This window comes from Myotis lucifugus, unplaced genomic scaffold (genome assembly GCF_000147115.1).
Source record: "Myotis lucifugus unplaced genomic scaffold, Myoluc2.0 scaffold_109, whole genome shotgun sequence".
Classification (NCBI taxonomy): Eukaryota; Metazoa; Chordata; class Mammalia; order Chiroptera; family Vespertilionidae; genus Myotis; species Myotis lucifugus.
In genome coordinates, this window is record NW_005871157.1 from 707,852 (window position 1) to 733,159 (window position 25,308).

A 25,308-nucleotide genomic window follows, 5' to 3' on the forward strand; every position below is an offset into this window, starting at 1 on the left:
TTCCTTCCTTCCTTCCTTCCTTCCTCTGCAGTCCTGCAAATCTTCAGCACAGTTACCTTTTTCTTTTCTTTTTTTTATCCCTTCCACGCGCTTGATTTCCAGGTTTCTCCACCTACTCTGGCTTCCTCAGCTCCACCACCTCCAGAGATCTGGAAAGCGCCTGGCTCCAGGAATTTGAGTGAGAGAGGCCCAGAGCTACCTAAAGCACCAACAGCTCACATTTAGATACTTAAGTTAATCATGGGTAGCTCTCAGGGGCGAGGCTATTTCCGGGAGAGGCTGAGGACACACTTCCGCCCAGTCCGCGGGCGGTGCATACTGGGAGATGTAGTCTCTAGCTGACCCCACTGCCTCTTGAGAGTTGTAGTCCTCAATCTGATAACGAGAAGGCGGCAACTCCCAAATTTCGAGTTAGTTTTAAGGGATAAAAGGAAGAGGGCAGTACATAGTATCATGTAAGGTCGAGTTCCTTGGCCTTATCACCAGCTCGCGAGCAGTGGCGGGACAGGCTAGAAGGCGGACCCGAGGAGGGCGGGGAGACGTTACGTTGACGCGGGCGTGACCCTGCCCGGGAGGGTTTGGCGGGATTTACGAAACTGCCTGGGCAGAGCGCGCACTGTGACTGGGGCTGAGGCCTGAGGGGAGCAGAGGCGTCCCCCCCGGCGCGTAGTTGGGAGCTGAAACTCGCTTGAGTTGTGTGCAGAAGGTCGGAGCAAAGGAGGAGAGAAGTGGGGCGCCAGCGAGGGCGTCTGGAGTCCGTCCAGGGGCGGGCGCCTGCCGGGCCAGCGGGCGGAGGTCGGAGCGGGCATCCCGCCGCCGCCGGGAGAGCTGCGGCCCAGGTGAGAGTGTCAGGCGCGGACGGGCGCCCTTTCCCCGCCAGGTCCCTCCCCGCGACAGCCGGGCTGGGACCGGGCCGAGCTCCCCACCCGGCTTCTGGGGCCCTCCGCCGAGTGTGAGGCGGGACATGCCCGGGCGCAGCAGACTCTCCGAGCTCGTTATGGTGTAAACGGAAGCGGGCGGGTCTGTGGAGCGGGTGGGGGGAGCCTTTCTGAGGCCCTCATTTCCAGCGCCCGTTTGTGGGCGTGGGCGCGGAGGCCGAGGCCACAGACTGAAAATCACAGCTGTTTGGGGTTAGAGCCAGGGCTCCCGGGTTTCTCGGCAGTCCTTCCACTACACCAGGCCTTGCTTACCCCAGTTGCCACAAAGATACTTTCATTTCCAATCGGAAGGCCGTCCGCGTGATGCCTAGGGAATGACCTGTAGTGAGCTGCTGTTCTTTAAACTTCTAAAGCCAAGTGTGGCCCTGGCCGATAGTCCCGTTGGTTAGAGCGTCCGGATACACCTAGGTTGTGGGTTGATCCTGGTCTGGGCGGTCTGGGCGCTTACGAGAAGCGAGTGGAACCACAAATCAGTATTTCCCTCCCTGCCTCCCTCCCTCTGACCTGTATAATCACTATAAGCACCGCTCAGGTCAGAAAATAGAATGCTGTCCGCACCTCAGAAGGCCCCTGTGCCCCCTCGTCTGATACGCTCCCCTCTTCTCTCCAGAGGCAACCACTGTTAATTTCTAAGACCACAGACTAATTTTGCCTGTTTCTGAATTTTATATAAGCAAATATATGCGTGTGTGTGTGTATTAATTTATGAGTTTATTTGTGCCAAACTGACGACATATGCCGGGAAGCAAGATCTCAAATGCTCCTTTAAGTAATACTATGTATTTTCACGTCTGACTTGGCTCAGTGTTCTGTCTTTCGGTTCTGCATGTCTTCGCATATAGCAGTAGTTCTTTGTTGTTGTTCTGTGATATTCCTTATTGTACTCATGGCGGCCATTTGGGTTGTTTCTGTTTTTTAACTTGTATGAGAAAGGCTGCTGAGCGCATTCCTGTGTACCTCTGGGTGTACACGTGTATGCTTTTCAGCCCGTTAATAATATAAAGTAGTGAAATTCCTGGGCCATAGCATTTGTCTATTTCAGCTTTCACATTTAATGTCTTTTCCAAAGTTGTACCATTTTTATACTAGAGCCAGTACTGCATTGTGAGAGTGTTTAGTTCCACATGCTTGCCAACACGATATTGTCAATATTTTTAATTTTAGCTGCTCTGGTGGGTATATAGTAATACCTCATTTTAATTTTCCTCACTATTAATGAGGTTGAACATTTGTTTATATATTTATTGGCCATTTTGATATCTTTTAGTGTGAAGTGCTTATTCAAATTTCTTGCCTATTTTTCTTTTGAATTGCCTTTTGTGCTGATTTGGAGGAGTTCTTTATTATATAATTGAATTATCAACCCTTAGTTGTATATGTGGTAAATATTTCTTCCCTCACTGTAGTTTTACTTTTCATTCTCTTAATGGTCTCTTTTATTTATTTTGTTATTTTTTTTAAATATTTTTTAATTGATTTTAGAGAGGAAGGGAGGAGAGAGGGATAGAAGCATCAATAATGAGAGAGAATCATTGATCGGCTGCCACCTGCACGCCCCCTACTGGAGATCGAGCCCGAAACCCAGGCATGTGCCCTTGACCGGAATCAAACCCGGGACCCTTCAGTCCACAGGCGGAGGCTCTATCCACTGAGCCAAACCAGCCAGGGCTTAATGGTCTCTTTTAATGAAACTTAAAACTTCTGAGTTTGCATATAGTCTAGTTTTTCAACCTTTTCCTTCTAGCTTATTGCTTTATGTATACTATTCAAGAAATCTTCTCTGTCCCAACATCATGAAGATATTCACCTATACTCTAAAAGCTTTGTTTTACCTCTTACATTTAGATCTATAATCTCTAAATTGGAAACAGATTTTTTTCCTGTTGTTTTCTTATTCTCTAAGGCTATCCAACCAACTCAGCACTATTTATGGAAAAGACCATCCTTTCCTGGTTAATTGCAGTGCCATCTTTTTCATAAATTATTAAGGAAGAGATTTAAATTGCATTCAGGTAATTTCAATATTTGAATTATGCTAAAACTGCCATCTAAGAGGCCTGTACCTGAACCAATCAAGAACAAATGGTCAACTGTCAAGTCTCTAAGAATGGAGATTTCATATCTGTTATCTTTTGAATTAGATTTATCCTGATTGTTAAATTGTCCAGATTGTTTTGGTTTGATTTAAGGCCATTTATTCTTGTGGACATTAAGACTTGTTCACTTTTACTAATAAAATCTCTTGAAGATAATTTAAAAAAATTTTTGTTCTCGGTTCTTCTTTTCAACCTGAGCAATCTTAACTCTATCGTAATAATCACACTTTAGGTATAGCCCTTATGCTTAAATGGAAGATTTCAGACTGAGCAGGGTACTTGCATGTTATTTATTCATTGCACATTCCCTGAAGTATGGAATTGATTAAAATGTTGAACTTAAATTTCATACACTCCTGTTAGGAGCATAATGTGTAACTACAAGCTATGATCCTTGCCTAAGATGGGAAGTACTTCTCTCATATCAGTCCACTGTATCAGGAATGGAGGCTATGGGCAGTCACTCTGTACATTTATTTCAGTCCTATCCCACCACCTCCAGCTCCTCCTTGCTGGAAGGGAACAATGGAACTGAAGCAATTTAACCTTTCATTTAAAAAAAAAATTTTTTTCTTTCCATTTTAAGTAGAGCAAGCACATCAAACTCAAAGGCTAACACGGGCCAAGTAAACAAGGTTTAAGCTTATGTGGGCCGCAAAAAAAACAAGCTTCAATTTTCATAGAAACGTAGGTTTATTTCAATAGAGACATGCTGAATTCAAAGGGCTGAAATAAATGAGTAATCATTAACATAAAATAATGGAACATTTTAATAAAAGTTAATATTTTTTCTTGAACATTAGCTTACCAGACAAGGAATAACTGCACAAATTAATAAGCGTAACGTACGTAAACCTATTTTTCTTGTTCTCCGAAAGTGAAATATTTCCTGTTGCGCACACCATACAAGTCAGTCCAAGACTAATGATGTGGCAATTGGCTGCTAAAATATTCACTGCTAGTATTAGTGGAGAGAAATGGTGCACCTGCATGTAAGGTGCGTAAGGGAAATGAATGCAACACGATTATAGTAATCAGCCATTAGCAAATGTTGTAGTTCGTTATTAATAATTATGCATAACAGGATATTGTAAAAAATAAGTTACGAAATTTTTATTAAAATGTTTCTTACATTGGGCCACAAAAATATTCGTTGTGGGCCTTGAAGTAGAGTCTTGGAAAGTCTGCATTCATTTACCCAACACCTAACATTTATTATGTATCATGGGGTATATACAAACAAAAAAGGCTTGGCCCTACCCTCAGGGAATATGAAGGAGGGGAATGGGGACATAGTTGATCTAGTTAAGCTTTGCAATTTTTTAAAAAATATATTTTATTAATTTTTTACAGAGAGGAAGGGAGAGGGATAGAGAGTTAGAAACATCGATGAGAGAGAAACATCGATCAGCCGCCTCCTGCACACCCCCCACTGGGGATGTGCCCGCAACCAAGGCACATGCCCTTGACCGGAATTGAACCCGGGACCCTTCAGTCCGCAGGCCAACGCTCTATCCACCGAGCCAAACTGGTTAGGGCTAAGCTTTGCATTTTTAAGAAACAGAATAGTCCTGGCTCTTCCTAAAGTTTTTCTGATACAACTAGCTAGGTGGAAGGGAAAGCTGGTGAGAGATTTGTTTTTTTTTTCTTGAAATAGGTAGGTCAATGATTACACCAAAAGCCTAGGAAGTAATTCTTAAGAGATTTATTGCAAACATAAGTTTGCAGCCCTGTACTTTTTCTAGTGTTCTCCCTGATGGCCATCTATATTTTTCAGTATTGAACGCTGAGTAATGGCTATGCAGATGCAGCTTGAAGCAAATGCAGATACTTCAGTGGAAGAAGAGAGCTTTGGCCCACAACCTATTTCACGATTAGAGGTAATGTGCTTAATTGCTAATTTGGGAATTTTAAAGCTGGTCTAGATTCTTCTACCTATTGGGAAAAATCACAGCCTTTATATAAACCACTAGAGCCCCGGTGCTCGAAATTTGTGCACAGGTGGGGTCCCTAGGCCACCCTGTGGTTCCCCTCCTCCCCCCGTCCTTCCCTCACCACTGTGCCGCCACCACAGTGGGTCGGCAGCGGACTGATTGGGGCCTGCTGGCAGGGGGGAGGGACAGGGCACAGGAGGTTGGCCACCAGCCCCAAGGAGGGAGCCGGCCCTCGGCGCCCCCTGGGAAAGGGGTCGCATCCGCCGCTACCCACCCCCAGTTCCCTATCCCAGCCAGGGCCTGCCAGCTGCGGGGAGGGACCGCAGTAGGTTGGCTGGCTGGGGGAGGTTGGCTGTGGGAGTGCACTGACTACCAGGGGGCAGCTCCTGCGCTGAGTGTCTGCCCCCTGGTGGTCAGTGCGCATCATAGCGACTGGTCATTCAGGTCGTTCGGTCATAACAGTCACTTAGGCTTTTATATATAGAGATTGCTTTATACCTGTGATCAAGACCCAAATTAGTTTTCAGAAGGGTTGTCAAGGCTCCTGTGGAAAGGCTTAAGATAGTTGCAAAACATGTCAGAGCAGATCTCTTGTCAAGAATTCTCCTCCTACTTTGTCACTTTTCTTTCTCAGAGCTGGATTGTCAGAAATGAAGAAGCCCTAGTGTCCCATGGTAGAGTCTGTTGTTTGTACTAAGTATTAAACAATAGTTGTATTAAACAACTGTCCAGGGAATTACAGTGGCCTGACTGGTGATGCAGAGAGGAAAGACCCAGATATGTGCTGAAGTTACTAGCAAGACAACTGTCATGGTCAAGGAGAAGGCCTTGTAGTTATCCTATATAATAAAAGCCTAATATGATAAGTATCCGGTCATCCAGTCAACCAATCAAAGGGTAATATGCTAATGATATGCTAAGGCTGCTCAGCCGCTCACTATGATGTGCACTGACCACCAGGGACAGACGCTCCAACCAGTAGGTTAGCTTGCTGCTGGGGTCCAGCTGATCGGGACTGAGCTAGATGGGCCAGACACGCCCTGGTGCCTTCCTGTGGTCCCTCCCTGGCTGGCCAACTTCCTGCATCCCTCCCTGGCCCTGATTGTGCACCAGTGGGGTCCCTCGGCCTGGCCTGCACCCTTTCGCAATCCGGTGTCCCTCAGGGGGTGTTGGAGAGTCGGTTTCCACCCAATCCCACAGGCCAGGCCAAGGGACCCCACTGGTGCATGAATTTGTGCACTGGGCCTCTAGTTAAGGTATAAGAGCCCGGCTCTATTCAGGAATCTGCACAAGAACATCCAGCACTAGAGCCAGGGCCTTGCACTGTTTCTGCTCATTATACGGAGGCCCCAGTGTGAATGCAGGTACATCGGCTGAAGTAGGAGGAAAATTAGAGAAAGCCTTCATTTTTCTGTCTCTTTATGCATGTTATTTCCATCCCCAGCTAGGCTTCAAGACTCCAGAAGTTACAAATAGGTCTGTGGCGTTATATGCACACGTGTATTGCTTATTGCCTAAATACTAATAGCAGACATGGTTTCTATGGGCAAGTATTATTATCTCATCTCCCAAACCTACCCTGATTCCCTAATACAGTCGCATACCTCCAACTCATACTCTCCCAGAAGTCATGCTTTCGGTGGCTAATAAAATCAAAGCTGACTTTGTATATAGGGAGAAAGAAGTGATATACAAGTCTGTGACCAAAAGCAGTTTTCCCCATTCTCCGTGTCAATGGTTAGAGCAGAACTTTCTAGTCATTGTATTACAAAAAAAATTGTTTTTTCTCCAAAAAGATTATTTTTTTATTTTTACAGAGAGGAAGGGAGAGGGATAGAGAGTTAGAAACATCGATGAGAGAGAAACATCGATCAGCTGCCTCCTGCACACCCCCTACCAGGGGGTGAAATAAGATGTGCAAATAAGTGAAATAAGATGTGCAAAATGATATAGGTATTTCTGTTTATATTTCTGTCCTCTTGATCTCAGACATTTTGTATTGTGAATATCTGGTGACTAAAGATTATGCTATTTACTTTTAAAGGGCTAAAGATTTTTTTCAGTACTGTGGCTATTCCCTTCCATTCCCCCAAAATCTAGAAGCCTGCAACCTAGGTACATGCCCTTGACCGGAATCGAACCCCGGACCCTTCAGTCCGCAGGCCGACGCTCTATCCACTGAGCCAAACTGGTTAGGGCTCGAAAAAGATTATTGATATGCTAAGATAGTGCTCCCCTCAGCTCTGGGGCAGCCTCATCTCCTAACCCCAGTTTAGTGTAAAAAATAGCATTTTTTATGTGTGCTTGATGGAAAAAACATTGGGAAATACTGGCTTAAAGTGGCCTTTTAGGACCCAGGGTCTCAAAGTTCATTTAAAGTCCCAGTTATAAAAGGTTGAGAGTTACAGGTTTATTTCCAGTGGTTAGAAGGTACTAGTTTAATCCACTTAATGTATATGGAATAGTTCTAGTCTAAAACTCCTGGTTTTGGTAATTAAATACCTTATGTTTAGGGCACAGTTTTCAAAGCTTTTGTATTCCAAACAACTCTGTGAGTAGATAGGGCAAATTATCCAGATTAGACAGATGAGAAAACTGAAGTTTAAATTAACCCATGGTTTTCTTCACTCGCAGCAATGTGGCATAAATGCCAATGATGTGAAGAAATTGGAAGAAGCTGGATTCCATACTGTGGAGGCTGTGGCCTATGCACCGAAAAAGGAGCTAATAAATATTAAGGGGATTAGTGAAGCCAAAGCTGATAAAATTCTGGTAAGTACTGCTTCCGTGCCCTAGGGAGGCATTAAAGGGAGGAATACAAAAGGGCATATAATGAAAGGTGGTGGTCTTCCTACTTCCATCCCTCATTGTGTCATCTTGTTCCCCTTTCCAGGGGTGACTTCATTACCTGTTATCTCTGTAAGTGCCTTCTTGCATAAATTGGGATTTTCTCTTAGGAATTGCAGTATCATGGGTTATGACATAAATACTGCCAAGTTGACTGCTAACAGTGAGTGAGTGGTATACACCTTATCTTTCTAAATATTTGGTCTCATGCCTTAGAAATATTCTTTAGAATGCAGCCATTTAAAACAGTTTCAAAGAATATTTATTGACATAGGATAATGTTCCTGATACAAGAAATGTTAACAAAATGTGTGTGTGTGCGCGCGTGCCTGCATATATACATGCTTGATTTTTGGTTTTAAAATGTATATTTATAAATGTATAGCACATACACTAGGGATAAATACACTAAAATAATGTTAACTTCTGATGGTAAGAACGTAAGCAATTTTTATTTTTGCCTCAATTTTCTAAAACTTATAGACACAGACAACATGTTTTTTTTTTTTAAATATATTTTATTGATTTTTTACAGAGAGCAAGGGAGAGGGATAGAGAGTTAGAAACATTGATGAGAGAGAAACCTCGATCAGCTGCCTCCTGCACGCCCCCTACTGGGGATGTGCCCGCAACCAAGGTACATGCCCTTGACCGGAATCGAACCTGGGACCCTTCTTCCGCAGGCCAACTCTCTATCCACTGAGCCAAACCGGTTAGGGCACAACATGTTTTCTCTAATAAACATGTTGTACTTTCAAATAGAAAAGCTGTTTGAATTGCTTGAATATTAAAGTCATATTAATTAGGTTCTCAGTTTATATAATTTGTTAGCTAATCACAGGAAGATTCTTTAATAATGACAAGAGGGTATGATTTTAAGTCATGCACTTAGTTTTTTTATATCTTAATAAATGACATAAAAGTGATTTTTCTGGCTTAATTGAAATGAGGTAGTAACTTAATTCCTTATAAAGCAGTTTAACTTTGAAATCTCATCTTTTTTATATATATTATTCCTTGGCCTTCATAACAGAAATGAGGAAGATAGGTAGAGCCAGCATTACCTGTTTTGCTTCTGGTAATCTACATAAAACATAGTTTTACACAAATTTCACTGAAAAGTAATCTTGAAAAACTAGAGAATCTTCCAAAAGAGTGTATCCTTTGTTATTGGGTAGCTTCAGTACATGTAGTTCTGCTATATAACTTACTCAAACGGACGGTATCTGAGATTTATGTATACTTATTTAATATCTTACACATAAAATATGTATACAACACAGTAAATTGTTTTACTGGTTATTATACTAAAGAGCTTTGAATTTTTAAGCAATGGCAGGGCTATTACTCCATTTATTTAGTACCACTCTGTAATAGTAATTTAGTCAAGGCTCAAAAATCATAAGGAATTCTTAATTTGAGAGGAAAGATGTTGTCATTTATTGGATTATTCAAATAAATAAATGTTTGAAGTGGTGACTTAATTGGAAATAAGAATTCTGAGTCCCTAATACCATATTGAAAGATTGTGATATTGAATAAGCCAGTAGGTGTCCCTAAAGTCTATTTTTTTTAAAAGATATATATTTTATTGATTTTTTACAGAGAGGAAGGGAGAGGGATAGAGAGTTAGAAACATTGATGAGCGAGAAACATCAATCAGCTGCCTCCTGCACGCTCCCTACTGGGGATGTGCCCGCAGCCAAGGTACATACCCTTGACCGGAATCGAACCTGGGACCTTTCAGTCCACAGGCCGACGCTCTATCCACTGAGCCAAACCAGTTAGGGCCCTAAAGTCTATTTATTGTTTCTTTTTGAACATCAGTGTTTGTGACTGGACAGATCCTGGCGGGATCTTTATTTATGCCTTGTCAGACCTTTTAGAAATCAAATCAATGTTTTGGTGTAAATATACAAACCTGTAATAAGTGAAATAAGATGTGCAAAATGATATAGGTATTTCTGTTTATATTTCTGTCCTCTTGATCTCAGACATTTTGTATTGTGAATATCTGGTGACTAAAGATTATGCTATTTACTTTTAAAGGGCTAAAGATTTTTTTCAGTACTGTGGCTATTCCCTTCCATTCCCCCAAAATCTTTGGAATTGAGACTTTAAGTAAGAATATCCATTGTCACAGTGGAGAAGGGAAACTATCCAGAATTATTTTCATTTTTATTACTATTAAATTTATTGGTGTGACATCTATACTAATAAAAGGGTAATATGCTAATTAGACTGGACATCTTCCAGACATCCTTCCGGACAAAGCCAGAGTGACAGGGGCTGAGGCAGAGGCAGTTAGGGGCGATCAGGCCGGCAGGGGAGAGCAGTTAGGGGGCAATCAGGCTGGCAGGGGAGGCCAGTTAGGGGGCGATCAGGCCGGCAGGCAGAGGTGGTTAGGGGCCAATCAGACAGGCAGGCAGGTTTGTGAGAGGGATGTCATGGATTGGAGAGAGTGCAGGCCAGGCTGAGGGACACCCCCCCCCTCCCCCATGCATGAATTTCATGCACCGGGCCTCTAATTCTATCTAATAAAAGACAAAAGGGTAATTGACCATACCTTTACTACGCTTCCCATTGGCTAATCAGGGTGATATGCAAATTAACTGCCAACAAAGATGGCGGTTAATTTGCATACATAGGCGCAATGCTGGGAGGCGAAAGGGGAAGAACAGAAGAAGCCGAAGAAGCCACCTGCTGCTGACAGTGATCGGAAACCCAGGTGGCAGCCAAGAGCCGGGTGGCAGGGCAAAGGCGGCCCTGGGCCCAGATCACTGATTACCAGTGATCGGAGAAGACCCAGAGGCGGGGCCAGAGGCCGGGCTGTGTCGCCACCTGGGACGCGATCCGGTCCCGGGGGGCGGGGGGGGGGGGGGGGGACGCCCCCAGGCCCCAAAGGGGACCCAGGGGCCGGGGGGTGCCCGCCCTGTGTCAGGAAGCGGGAGGCAGCTCTTCACCTGGAGGCTTAAGCCCAAGGTGGGAGGCGCCATTTTCTGTGCAGAAAGGCAGGGGGCGTGGCTAAGCACAAGGCGGCACCATGTTTGTGTACAGAGAGGCGGGGGCGTGGCTCAGAGCAGGGCGGCACTATATCCGGAGAGACCAGTGTTGAGGCCTGGTGTTCCCCTCAGGATGCGAGGGGCAGGAGAGGAGCTCGAGGTAGAGGAGGTGCGGCTTCAGGCAAGTGAAGGAAAAGGGCAGGTCGCCCAGCTGCGAGGCTGTTCCAAGCTTCCCGCCCCAGGTTTTCAAGTGTAAATATTACTTCAGATGTTGTAGTCGCACGTAGTTTATTCCCTTCCCCTCATCTTGGCTGTAAAAGTCATGCCCACCCCCTGGGCAGCCAGGCCTCACGTTCATGGCACAGACGAGGTTTGGTTCTGGGGTCACCCCTTAGATTTTAAGCGGCTGCTACACTTGGTGGATAGGAAGAGTGAGACTTTAGCCCTGAAAAGACGGAAGGCTTGGGGCAGAAGGTTCCCTCAAGGGCTCAGCCCGCTTTTGGGCCGTAGGCACCGGGAACGTCCAGGGCAGCCCCGGAGCAGGCGTCCAGCTAAGCTCGGACGAGGCCGTTTTGCAGCCTCCCCTTCCTCCATCCCAGGTGGTGGGGGCCGTGACTGCCTCGAGGCTGCTCCCTGGAAGCCATTCTCCCCTCCGCCTGTAGCTGTAAAACAGCGCATGCGAAGAGAATCTTTTTTTGTGCCTCATGTTAAAAAGTTAAAAAAAAAACAAAAAAAAAAGGGGTGTGCGTGACTCCTCCACTGTGTTCATTTGTGAAAAAAAAAAAAATGCTCTTAAGACCCCGGGCGGCGAGGCAGCCCAGCCCCAAAGAAAATATATGCACAACCAATGGACACAGACAACAGTATGGTGATGGCCAGAGAGAAGTGGGGGGCAAGAGCTGGGTAGAGGGGCAAAAGGGGGAAAATAGGGACATCCTATATAATAATAATAAAAGGCTAATATGCACATTGACTGAACAGCAGAATGGCCAGTTGCTATGATGCGCACTGGCCACCAGGGGGCAGACGCTCAGTGCAGGAGCTGCCCCCTGGTGGTCAGTGCACTTTCATATGGGGAGTGCCACTCAGCCAGAAGCTGGCTCATGGCTGGCCAGCGCAGAGGTGGTGGCAGGAGCCTCTCCCACCTCTGTGGCAGCACTAAGAATGTCCAACTAAAGGTTTAGACCTGATCCTTTGGGGGCCTAAGCCTTTAGTTGGACATCCCCCGAGGGCTCCCTGGCTGCCAGAAGGATGTCTGACTGCAAGCTTAGGCCTGATCTCCCAGGGAGTGGGCCTAAGTCGGCAGGTGGACATCCCCCAAGGGGTCCTGGACTGTGAATGGGCGCAGGCTGGGCTGAGGGATTCACCCCCCCCCAACCCAGTGCACAAATTTCTGTGCACCAGGCCTCTAGTCTATATATAAAAAGCCTAAGCGACAGTTCAACCATCCGATTGGTAGCTATGATGTGCAATGACCACCAGGGGGCAGACACTATAACCGGTAGCTATGACATGCACTGACCACCAGGGAGCAGAAGCTCAATGCAGGAGCTGCTATGCTGCAGTGATTTGGCAGCTGTGGTTCTTGGGTGATGCACCCCGGAGGAGGAGCCCAATTCCGGGGTGTGTCACCCAAGAACTGCCCTCTTGCAATCCGGGACCCCTCGGGGGGTGTTGGAGAGCCAGTTTTGGCCAATCCCCCACAAATCCATGCACCGGGCCTCTAGTTTGTTAATAAGATTATATGGGTTTCAAGTGTATATTTCTATGATACATGTGACCTTGAGAATATTATGCTTAGCAAAAATAAGCCAGAAAAAGCTAAGAACCATATGATTTCACTCATGTGGGGTATAAAACTGAAACTCATAGACACAGACAACAGAATGTTGGTTACCAGAGGGAAGGGGGTTGAGGGTAGGGTAGTAAAAAGAAATTGTCATTGGCTTTTGTTGAGCTGTTCTTTCTTGCTTGGTACACCACCATAGCACTGACAAATTCAGCATGGATATTTTTTAAAATATTTTTTTTACTTGATATTTTATGTTTTGTGTCCAAGGGTTCGATAGTTCTTGGCTGTCTAAAACTTCTAAAGACTTCTGCCTAGCACAGATAAAAGCTTGCTTATTTTGTTAAGTATAAGAATAGAAGTAGCCGAAACCGGTTTGGCTCAGTGGATAGAGCGTCGGCCTGCGGACTGAAAGGTCCCGGGTTCGATTCCGGTCAAGGGCATGTACCTTGGTTGCGGTCACATCCCCAGTGGGAGATGTGCAGGAAGCAGCTGATCAATGTTTCTCTCTCATCGATGTTTCTAACTCTCTCTATCTCTCCCTTCCTCTCTGTAAAAAATTAATAAAATATTTTTTAAAAAAAAGAATAGAAGTAAAGTTCTGCCAGATTAGGCAATTGGACAGTTTTTACTTCAAATTTCCCTTTGGTTTAATATTCTGTTCCTTTAAGAGCTCATAGACAAGAAAATGTAGAGGTTAAAATGAAAAGAAGGTAAAGCATCTCCTGAGTTTTCTCAACATTTTGTTATTAAAATTTTTGAACTTATTGCAAAGCTGAAAGAATTATATAGTGAACAGTCATATACCCATCACCTGGGCTATACCATTAACATCTTATATATAAAAAAGGCTAATATGCTAAGTGTCCTTCCCACTATCCAACTGCTTGCTATGACGTGCACTGACCACCAAGGGGCAGACCCTCAACGAAGGAGCTGCCGTGATGCACACTTGGCATTTACCGAGAAACGGGCAGCGCGGACTTGGCCGACAAAGCAACACTCGGCTTCCCCCAAGTGGGACACAGGGCCCACCACCACCGTGGAGCGACAGCCCACCAAATCACAGTTGTCGCTGCTGAGACCTCATGGCCAGCCCAGAAACAGTCACTGTGGGCGCCAGGTAATGACATCACATAGCGACGCCCAGCTTCCTCTTCCTAGCGACTAGGAGTTTCTGCAGCCCAGGGTCATGACTTGCTTTATACCTAGGTGGAAACATTTACACTTTAATTAAATGTGTGTGAAGCATTTTCCCAGGCCTCATCTCATTTGATCCTCACAGAAGTCCTGGAGTAGGTAGATAGGAGACTCAGTGGAATCCTATTTTCTTTTCATTAGCCAGAAAACGGAGATTTAGAAAGCTTAGAAACTTGACCCAACTGAAAAGAAGTAAGAAATGGTGGACCTTGAAAATGACTTTGGGTTTTCTCACTGTGCAGAATATAGTCAAACACTGCTGCAGTTAAATATTTTACCCTTTGTTCTCCCTGCATGATCCTCAATAATAATCTGCTTCGTGTTGATTTTACTGCTGTGTTGCTGACAATTACCTGAAAGAGAAGTTGGGGTGCTTCACTGGGCTGGAAAAAGTTTAGCTAAATCAGAAAGCAGGTATAACTAAACAAGTTTATTCTATATCTATAGAAGGCTAAGTTGACTCACACATGTGCAATACAAATAAAGCTCTCTTGCCAATCACACCCATGTGTTTCCATTTGTCATTGTCGATTGTGAATTTGGTTGACACTTCTATTATAGAGAAAGGGTGAATAGCAATATTAAAATATTTCTTCTAATTAATTTCCTTTCGATGTACACAAATTCGTGCACCGGGCCACTAGTTTTAATATACTTGATTTAACACCTGTTTATCTCTCTATCCAGCAGTCAGTCCGTCTTGGATTTTTTTTTTATGCTTTCAAAGAAAATTGCAGAAATTAATACATTTTCCCCTAAATATTTTAGCATACATTAGCTAGATTTCAATATTGGTGTATAAGCTTCTTCCCCCCTTTCTTTGATATTTTTATTTTCTAAATCTACTAAATCTTCATTCATCCTGAAGATTAGTAGAAGTTACAGGAAAAAGGGAAGAAATTCTCAAAGAAATAATACAAGAGAAATTGACAGAGTTAAAGAGAAGCAAAAGTCTTATATAGTAATACCCCATAGAGTATCAAAGATGAACACCTAGACAAATCAGTGTGTGTGAAATTTCAGTATACCAATCATAAAGAGAAGGTTCTGAAAGATTTCAGAGAGAAAAAAGTAAGTGACGTCTAAAGGAACAATCATCAGAAAGTACGTTTTCTGTCAGAAATCTGGGTGATAGAAGCAGGCAGAGCAATGCCTTTAAAGCTCTGAGGGAAAATAATCTTAAGCCTAGCTTAACATTATTAATCAAATATTAGGGCAGAATAAAACAATTTCAGAAACAAGGATTCAGAACATTTTTCTCTCATCCATTTTTTCTTATGAAGTTACTTGAGGATATACTTTACCAGATTGAAGATGGAAAAACATGGGATCTAGGTTAGAGTGGCTCCAACTCAAGTACTAAGTGAAGGAAGGCCCAGGATAGGAGCTAGCCTAGAGAGCAGAAAGTGCAGTTGGAGAAGGAAAGATCTCGGAGGGGGGAAAGGATTCAGTAGAATACATAGTGAGATTGAGCCGTTGGAAAATTTGAGAAATGAATAAAGTTAGAGAATACTAGAGAGACGTGGCTCAGATATAAAAGCAAAGTAAAATAGAGCATGATTTTGAAACTGTTTTAGTATAAAAAAGAATTCATTTGAATTTGACAAACTTTTGAGAGACATAATGTAACAAAACAATTGTCTTTCTGTCACACAATTGGTTCTGCGATGAATTATGTGTACAAAACTAACAAACATTGTAATGAATTGTTAAGTGCAGTTTTAAGAGCTCTGTCTGGGTAGCTCAATTGGTGAGAGCCTTGTCTCCATACACCAAGGTTGGGGGTTTAATCCCCAATCACGGCACATGCAAAAATCGACCAACAAGTGCGTAAATAAGCGGAACAACAAATCGATGTTGGGCGTGTGCTGGCACACTGGCTCGCGCGCTCTCTTTCTCCCTTCCTCTCCCTCCCTCCCTCCCTCCCTCACTCTCTCCCCTCTCCCCCTTTTCTTCCCTCCCTCCTTCTGTCTCTAAAAAATCAATTTTTTACAAAAAGAGTCCTGTGTGACTCGGTTGGGCATCATCCTGTGCACCAAAGAGTTCAATTTCCCGGTCAGGGCACATGCCCAGGTGCGGGCTCAGTCCCCCATAGAGAGTATGAAAGGAGGCAGCCAATATTTCACTCTCATATCTATGTTTTTCTCTCTCCCTCTCCCTTCCTCTAAAAATCAATTTTAAAAAAAATTAAAAAGACTGTATAAAGAAGTTTTGAGAAAGTTTTTAAATTTTAAGTTTAATCTCTTGCTATTGATCTGTTCAGACTTCCTTTTATCTTTGTAGTGCAGACTCAATTTATTTACTGAATTTAGACTCAAGCTCAACTGATCTTTCAGTGCCTTGATTTGGTTTTTTTTCTACTTGAATAAGTTTGAATCTTTCTAGAAATTTACCTATTTCATCTAAGTTGTCTTATTTGTTGGTATCGTTTTATTTTTGTAAGGTTGGTAGTGATGTCCCCTCTTTCATTCCTGATTTTAATCTTTTTGGTGGGGAGGGGTCTGGCTAAAGGTTTATTAATTTTTTTAAACATATTTTATTAATTCAGAGAGGAAGAGAGAGATAGAAACATCAATGATGAGAGAGAATCATTGATCGGCTGCCTCCTGCATGGACCCTACCTGGTACTGAGCCCCAACCCGCAACCCAGTCATGTGCCCTGGCCAGGAATGAGCCGTGACCTCCCTGTTTATAGGTCGATGCTCAACCACTGAGCCGTGCCTTCTGGGTAAGGTTTATTAATTTTAATGATCTTTTCGAAGAATTGAGGTTTGGTTTAGTTGATTTTTTCCTATTATATTTCTGTCCTCTATCTTACTAATTTGTGCTCTAATATTATTTCCTTCTTTCTGCTTGTTTCTTTTTTTTTCCCAGTATCTTAAAATGGACATTTAGGTTATTTAAGATTCTCATAGCCCTGGCCAGTGTGTTCAGTGGTTAGAGCGTTTGCCCATGCACCAAAGGGTCTCAGGCTCAGGTCTGGGTCAAGGGCGAGCACCTGGATTTGCAGGTTAGATCCCTGGTGCTGGTCCTGGCACATGCGGGAGGCAATCAAGGAAATATTTCGATGTGTCTCTTTCACATCAGTGTTTCTCTCTCTCCCCCCTTCCTCCCTCCCTTCTACTCTCTCTAAAAAGAAATGGAAAAAATATCCTCAGGTGAGGATTTTTTTTTTTTTTAGGTTTTTCTAACATAGGCGTTTATAGCCACAGATTTCCCTTTACACGCTGCTTTTGCTGCATCCCATAAGATTTGGTGTTTGTGTCTTTGTTTTTATTCATCTCAGTATTTTCCCCTGAGATTTCTTGGCTTCATTGGTTATTTAGGAGTGTGGTATTTTATTCCCACATGTTTGGGAATGCATTTATTTTTAAATTTTGGAATCAACTGATAGACTGATTATTGAAGATGTATAAGTAACTACAAAACAGGTTGCAAATGGGTCACAAAAAAGTAAAAGGTAAAAGAAAAGGAATAGCTGACAGAGGTGGGGAAGTAGACATGGAAGGAGAAGAGATCAAAGGACAAATGTCCTCATTTAACAAAGTAGATAGAAAGTTGTATAACCTATGGTTGATGGTACAGGAAATGAACGTTTAAATCTGTTTTGGACTTTGTACGGTATTGTCACATTTGTCATAAATTAGATGAAGCACATATGTGTGCGTCTATAAATATATTTTTACTGATTTTTTACAGAGAGGAAGGGAGAGAGAGAGTCAGAAACATCGATGAGAGAGAAACATCGACCAGCTGCCTCCTGCACACCCCCCACTGGGGATGTGCCCGCAACCAAGGTACATGCCCTTGATCGGAATCGAACCTGGGACCCTTGAGTTCACAGGCTGATGCTATATCCACTGAGCCAAACCGGTTAGGGCGAACTACTAGTATTTTGATGACTTCTTAAAGAGAAATCATAATGGAAATTTGTTAGATGTTGTTTCTTCCTATTATATACCTGGTTCTTGTTTTGGTAAGCTTTTTTGTTGATTTGACATTTCTTGTTTTTCCCAGACTGAGGCAGCTAAATTAGTTCCGATGGGTTTTACCACTGCAACTGAGTTCCACCAAAGGCGATCAGAGATCATACAGATTACTACTGGCTCCAAAGAACTGGACAAACTACTTCAAGGTGTAGTAATTCCTTATCCTATTTTGTGAACTGCAGTTAGCAAAGCATCCAGGTCATAGAACAAAACTAAAGTACATGTGTTAGATATGATTAAGAGATAAGAGAAGTATTCACATTTATGAAGTAAGACTGCTCCAGGGTGGGACCTGACTTGTAAAATGCTAAAGTGATCTGCCAATTAAATAATTTAATCTCCATTTAATATTGCATTCAGAGAGTAAGCTCCCTCTGCCTAAAGAAATAATTTTAATCTTCTACTTTAACACACAAGTTTGAGAATCTGATGGCTGATTAAAACACTCCATGTTTGGTCCTAGCTGGTTTTTTTGCTCAGTGGATAGAGCATTGGCCTGTGGACTGAAGGGTCCTGGGTTCGATTCCCGTCAAGGGCACATGCCCAGGTTGCGGGCTCAATTCCCAAGTAAGGGACGTGCAGAAGGCAGCCAATCAATAATTCTGTCATCATTGATGTTTCTATCAATCTCTCTCTGCTTTCCTCTCTGAAATCAATAAAAATATATTAAAAAAAAAAACTCCATGTTTGAATACCGCACTGTAGTTTACATTAATCTTCAGGACTTTATGGAAAGCTATAGTTTTGTTTATGCTTTTATTTATTTTTAAATTTTAGAGAGTGAGGAAGAAAGAAAGAACAACATTGAGATGTTGTTCCACTTATTTTTTTCCCTCTTTTTTCTTTTTGTTGTTCCACTGATTTATGCATTAATTGGTTGATTCTTGTATGTGCCCTGACCAGGGATCTAACCCGCAACCTTGGTGTATTGGGATGATGCTCTAACCAACTGAGCTACCCAGCCAGGGCAGAAAACTATAATTTTTGAACTTTTGGAAGCATTGCTGTCCTAAGTTAGATTTGATTCTTGTTGCTTCCCCAGATATTTAAGCATTCAAGTTATCTTTTTATAGAGTGCAAAATATCCTGAGTTCAGGAATCACACTTAAATTTAAGTGTTAGCCCTCCCCTCTGTGCCGCTGTATCATCCTGCAAATATCTTTCTGATGAGCTCCAAGAACATTTCTATGATTATTGTTTCTAAACATTTGTATTGTGCTAAGAGGTGTTTCTTATTGCTCTGTTAGGAGGAATTGAAACTGGATCCATCACAGAGATGTTTGGAGAATTCCGAACTGGGAAGACCCAGATCTGTCATACATTGGCTGTAACATGCCAGGTGAGCTGTTGGGCCTCTAACTAATCAAACCAGCAAGAAGTTATTTCCACTGTTTTCAAGCATCTTTTGGGATGGATATTAAAGCACTTTCTCTGTTCTCAAGAATCCCATGTGCTAGTTAAATAAATTCCTACTGCAAAATTCTTCAACATCATAGAAACTTGCAGATCATTGACTTCAAATACTTTCTTACCACCCCCCAGGCCTCCTGTGGCTTTATCTCCCCTTTTCACCATCTAGATTTTATGATTCATCATTAAAGTCATTCCTTTACCACCCCAGCCAGTGCAGGTCAGTGGTTGAGCGTCCAGGAGGTTATGGTTTGATTCCCAGTCAGGGCATATGCCCAGGTTTCAGGCTCAATTCCAGTGTGGGGTGTGCAGGAGGCAGCCGATCAATGATTCTCTCCCATCATTGATGTTTCTATTTCTCCCTCCCTCCAGCTCTGAAATCAATAAAAATATATTTTTAAAAAGTCATTCCTTTACCAATACCCTCAGATTTATATCCTATACCTGAAGAGATGCCAATCTCAATGACCCCTGTCTTTTTAAAATTTTTTAAGTATGTTTTTTGTTTGTTTTTGTTTTGTTTTATTTCAGAGAGAAGAAGGGAGAGGGAGCGATAGAAGCATCAATGATTAGAGAGCATCATTGATTGTTTGCCTCCTGCACGCATCCTACCTGGGCACGTGCCCTGACGGGGAGTTTCACTGTGAACTCCTGGTTCATAGGCCGACGCTCAACCGCTGTGCCACACCGTCTGGGCTGAATCCTGTCTTTTTAATGCCTATTCTCAAATAGCTGATCATACTAGAGAAAAATCATACCATAGAGCTGATTGGCTTCACTTTAAATTTATGACAAACTTTAGGTTAGCATTCAGTACTGCTAGGCAGATTACTGTTTCTGCATTTTTGCTTACTTTTTCTCACTCAGTAAAGACAGCTTTATCAGTTCTTCAACCTTCATGCTCTTTTGTTTTGTTTTGTTTTGTTTTGTTAATCCTCACCCAAGGATATTTTTCCCATTGATTTTTAGAGAAAGTGGAAGGGAGGGGGAGACAGAGAAAGATTGATGTGAGAGAGACACTTTGATTGGTTGCCTCCTGCACATCTCCCAGCCAGACCAACGATCGAGCCTGCAACTGAGGCACGTGCCCTTGACCACTTTGAGGTGATTTTTTCCCTTTGCCTTATTGGAAAGAGGGGGAATTTATAGAATCATAGGTAAGTTGGTCAGTTATATAAGAAGTACAGTGTTCATTTCTATTGTTATTTTTGTTCTCTCTAGCTTCCCATTGACCGGGGTGGAGGTGAAGGAAAGGCCATGTACATTGACACCGAGGGTACCTTTAGGCCAGAGCGGCTGCTAGCAGTGGCTGAGAGGTAGGTTACTGGATTAGATGAGAGAAGTATGGCTGTACCTGTCACTGTCATGATTTATAGGGTTAGTCTGGTTGAACAGTGTCTTCTTTTTTTAAAAAAATGTATGTGTTTTCATTGATTTCAGAGAGGGAGAGAAAGATAGAAACATCAGTGATGACAGAGAATCATTGATTGGCTGCTTCTTGCACGCCCCCTACTGGGGATAGAGCCCACAACTTGGGCATGTACCCTGACCTGGAATTGAACTGTGACCTCCCATTTCATGGGTCAATGCTCAACTACTGAGCCACACCAGCTGAGCATCGTCTTCTCTTATTACTCCATACTAGAGGCCCGGTGCACGAAATTCGTGCACTCGGGGCCCCTCAGCCCGACCTGTGCCCTCTCGTAGTCCAGGAGCCTTCGGGAGATGTCCGACTGCCAGCTTAGGCCCACTCAGCAGGGAGTGGGCCTAAGCCGCCAGTCGGACATCCTTAGCACTGCTGCGGAGGTGGGAGAGGCTCCCACCACTGCTGCTGTGCTCACCAGTCATGAGCCCAGCTTCTGGCTGAGCGGCGCGCTCCCCTGTGGGAGCGCACTGACCACCAGGTGGCAGCTCCTGCATTGAGCGAATGCCCCCGGTGATCAGTGCGCGTCATAGCAACCGGTTGTTCTGCCCTTCGGTCGATTACATATTAGCCTTTTATTATATAGGAGGATTCCAATGGTGTATGTATGTAGTAGAGAAAAGCATTCTTCTTTAGTCAGAAATCTATGAGTTGCTGCCAGAGTGCATTTAAAAAACCCAACAAGATCCAACTATATGCTGTCTTACAGAGAAACCCCTTAGGTTCAAAGACTCAAATAGGTTGAAAGTAAAAGGATGGAAAAAGATTTGCATGCAAACAGTAACCATTAGAGAATTCTAGTAGTTACTCTAATATCAGACAAAATAGACTTTAAGATACACAAAAAATATTACTAGAGACAAAGAAGAACATTTTATAACTAAAAGGTCAGTTTATCGGGAAAGTATAACTATAAACATCTAATAACTGAGCCCATACATATGTGAAACAAAAACTGACATAATTGAAGGGTAAATAGACAATTCAACCATAATAGTTGGGGACCAATATCTCACTCTCAATAATGGATAGAACATTTATCAGATGCCCTGATAAAGGGCAACTGCAAAAAAAGTACAGCTTGCATCATACTTAATGGTGAAAGTCTGAATGCTTTTTCCTTAAGATCAAAAACAAGGCAAGGGTGTCCACTCTTATATTCCACATTGTACTAAAAGTCCTAGCCAGTGCAGTCAGGAAAGAAAATAAAAGGCATCCAAATCGGAATGGAAGACATAAAACTATTTACCTATGATATGATCCTGTATGTAGAAAATCCTAAGAAATCTACACACATACAAAAAAAAAAATACTATTAAAACTAAATTAGTTCGGCAAGCTGGTAGGTTACAATTTCTCTATACTGGCAATGAACAATTCAGAAATTAGGAGAACAGTCCCATTCACAGTAACATCAAAAATAATATTTAGTGCCCTGACCAGTTTGGCTCAGTGGCTAGAGCGTTGGCCTGTGGACTGAGAGTCCCAGGTTCAATTCCGGTCAAGGGCATGTACCTTGGTTGTAGGCACATCCCCAGTAGGGGGTGTGCAGGAGGCAGCTGATGGATGTTTTTCTCTCATGGATGTTTCTAACTCTCTATCCCTCTCCTTTCCTCTCTGTAAAAAATCAATAAAATATATTTAAAAATAATAATAATAATATTTAGTAATTTAATAGAAGTGCAAGACTGGTCCACTGAAAACTACAAAACATTACTGAGAAATTGAAATCTGAATAGAGAAACATTCCATATTCATGGATTGGAAGATGCAATACTATTAAAATTCTCCCTCAAATTGATCTATGGATTCAATACAATCCCTATTGAAATTCCAGCAAGCTTTTTTGTAGAAATTGACAAGCTGATTATAAAATTTATATGGAAATGTTAAGGACCCAGATTATTTCGGGATGGGGGGTTGTAGATTGCAAGTCTTAGTCTTTGCAAACTTCCTATTAAGCAACAGTAATTAATACAGTGTGGTGCCGAACCGGTTTGGCTCAGTGGATAGAGCGTCGGCCTGCGGACTCAAGGGTCCCAGGTTCGATTCCGGTCAAGGGCATGTACCTTGGTTGTGGGCACATCCCCATTGGGGGGGCGTGCAGGAAGCAGCTGATCGATCTCTCTCATCGATGTTTCTAACTCTCTATCCCTCTCCCTTCCTCTCTGTAAAAAATCAATAAAATATATTTTTTTTAAAAAAAGACTGATAGGATCATAAACATAGAAACTTTTGGTTATCAAAGAATTAATAGCACATTGATTTGTTTAAACAGATTCTCTTTTGAACTATTACATTAAGGGAGTATTATATTTTCGGACTGTAATGATTTTTATGGCATTAATATGAAAATATGATGAGTTAAATTGATGTGTATAATTTTCTTTTTGTATGGATTGTGAATAAAAGCTTTACTTAGCAACATTTAGAATTTACTAGGTAGAAAAAATATTTAAGGTAGACAAGCTTATCTTTAACCTCAAGGAATTTGTAGTCTAGTCAAAGAATGGCAGGGTTTGTGGGAAAAAGGGTTGCCCTGCACAAATGCCATAAAAAGATCTAAATCAGTTTTTTGGAAGTACAGAAGAGGGAAAATCACATCTATTTGAGAGATAAAGGGGAAATTTATCTTTAAAGAAATGGAGCTCCATTATGGTACATTTAATGAGAATGAAAACTGTGTTGTTACTCGAACCATTCATGTCTTAGGTATCAGTTATAAAGATGAGAAAATACAAATTTTTCTAAGAAAATAAGAGATATTTTATTTGCCTTTTTTAAATGCAGAGGGAAAAATCATTATTGAGGAATAACTAATTACTAGCAAGAATGAAAAAAAATATTTGCTTCTCTCGAACTTCTTAGAGTTTTGAGTACTTGCTTAGGTTTTATTCCTATGTAATAAATTTATATGAATTTGGTTAATAGATCTTAGAGTGGTTCTTTTTGTTTGTTTCAGTCTCAATTCTGTCAGGTTGCCCTTGGTTTTTCCAGGAGAACATTGTTTCCTTATACTTGGAAATTTCTAATTCTAGTTCAGGAGTCCTCAGAGAATAGATTTGATTTATCCTAAAGTCCTGCCAGGTAGATTACTCCAAAGTAATAATTGTTGTAATCTCTCTGTGCAGTTTGTCCTAATAGAAAGGGAATTAATATTATTTAGTCCCAATACTTCTTACCTACCCATCCATGTAATTTCCTTATTAGAAATGAATTTCTCATCTGCCTGAGTCCTCTGTGCAGCCTAAAAATGTTCTCTCTTCTTTTCCAGATATGGCCTCTCTGGCAGTGATGTCCTAGATAATGTAGCATATGCTCGTGGGTTCAACACAGACCACCAGACCCAGCTGCTTTATCAAGCATCAGCTATGATGGTAGAGTCCAGGTATGTGCTCAGAAGATACTGAATATGCTCCCAGGCCCTTATCCTGAATCTTATATAGGCTATTTGGCCAAATTGATAGTAGCTTGAATTAGAAATGGGAAGATTTAAGTTTTATTTCCTATTTTGACACTCTTACTTTGTGGTTAAGTCAAGTCACTGTTAAAAAATGAAGCCATAGCCCTGGCTGGGTGGCTCAGTTGGTTAGAGCATCATCCCAATACACCAAGGTTGCAGGTTCAATCTCCAGTCAGGGCACAAACAAGAAGCAACCAATGAATGTATAAATCAGTGAAACAACAAATCGATGTTTCTCTTTCTCTCTCTCTCCCTTCCTCTCTCTAAAATAAAAACATAAAATGAAAAGAAACCATAATCCACCTGAACTTGTTGGAATTTTATCTTGTTATATGGGACCTCAGACATGGATGCTATACAAGTGTGTCAATGAAACATCTATATACACGTGTAACTGAATGTGAAATCTTAGCATAGTGAGAGGAAGGAGCAGAATCTGACCGAAGCTAGAAATCGGCTTCCGAGAGCCCTTGTCCCGTAGGTATGCACTGCTGATTGTGGACAGTGCCACCGCCCTCTACAGAACAGACTATTCCGGTCGAGGTGAACTGTCAGCCAGGCAGATGCACTTGGCCAGGTTTCTGCGGATGCTTCTGCGACTTGCTGATGAGGTGAGTTGTCAGGTGGGGACAGTCTACTTTCAGGGGCCACGGATTTCAGGAGCTTTGCTGGAAGGCCAGGACACTGGGGCCTGGTATCAAGACACCAGTTAGATATGAAGAGAGACTTGAGTTTTTCATTGGTTTGTGGGGAAAAGGGTTGCCAGCAATAAAGATAGTCCTTGCAATGTCTGTGGCCACAAAAAAAAAAAAAAAAAATATGACATTTATCCTTTCTCCATCAGTTTGGTGTAGCTGTGGTAATCACCAACCAGGTGGTAGCCCAAGTGGATGGAGCAGCCATGTTTGCTGCAGATCCTAAAAAACCTATTGGAGGAAATATCATTGCTCATGCCTCAACAACCAGGTAAAGTGATGGGACAGATGATTTCATCCTGGAATGTCATGTTAACTATGAAGTGGACATGCAGATATAACATTTCCCTGTTAAAGCTACTATTGTGTAATTAGACAAAAGTTCTTGCTAAATCTCATTGTCATGCTTTGGTTAGTAGAGTTGTTTGCTTTTAGTTCATAAAAGAATTAAAAGCCCTCTAATGTGGAGAACTGAATATGAAGAATTCATATGTCCTCCTTCATTATTAAAAGAAAATAATT

The 25,308-nt window shown here is 42.3% G+C and overlaps 1 protein-coding gene across 2 annotated transcripts in view; it reads left to right on the forward strand.

Moving 5' to 3' along the window:
* The first annotated feature begins 548 nt into the window (after positions 1-548).
* RAD51 (RAD51 recombinase) overlaps positions 549-25,308 on the forward strand; it is a 26,761-nt gene continuing 2,001 nt past the window's right edge. Inside the window, exons 1-9 of one of the 2 annotated variants that reach the window (XM_014459436.2) lie at positions 549-839; positions 4,812-4,914; positions 7,603-7,740; positions 17,824-17,941; positions 19,043-19,134; positions 20,427-20,521; positions 23,903-24,016; positions 24,573-24,702; positions 24,936-25,057. In XM_014459436.2, the coding sequence (XP_014314922.1) occupies positions 4,828-4,914; positions 7,603-7,740; positions 17,824-17,941; positions 19,043-19,134; positions 20,427-20,521; positions 23,903-24,016; positions 24,573-24,702; positions 24,936-25,057 (896 nt within the window). In that variant the 5' untranslated portion in view covers positions 549-839; positions 4,812-4,827. Of the gene's footprint in view, positions 840-2,872; positions 2,951-4,811; positions 4,915-7,602; positions 7,741-17,823; positions 17,942-19,042; positions 19,135-20,426; positions 20,522-23,902; positions 24,017-24,572; positions 24,703-24,935; positions 25,058-25,308 lie in introns of those variants that run through there. The other variant, XM_006093026.3, reaches the window with a different exon arrangement.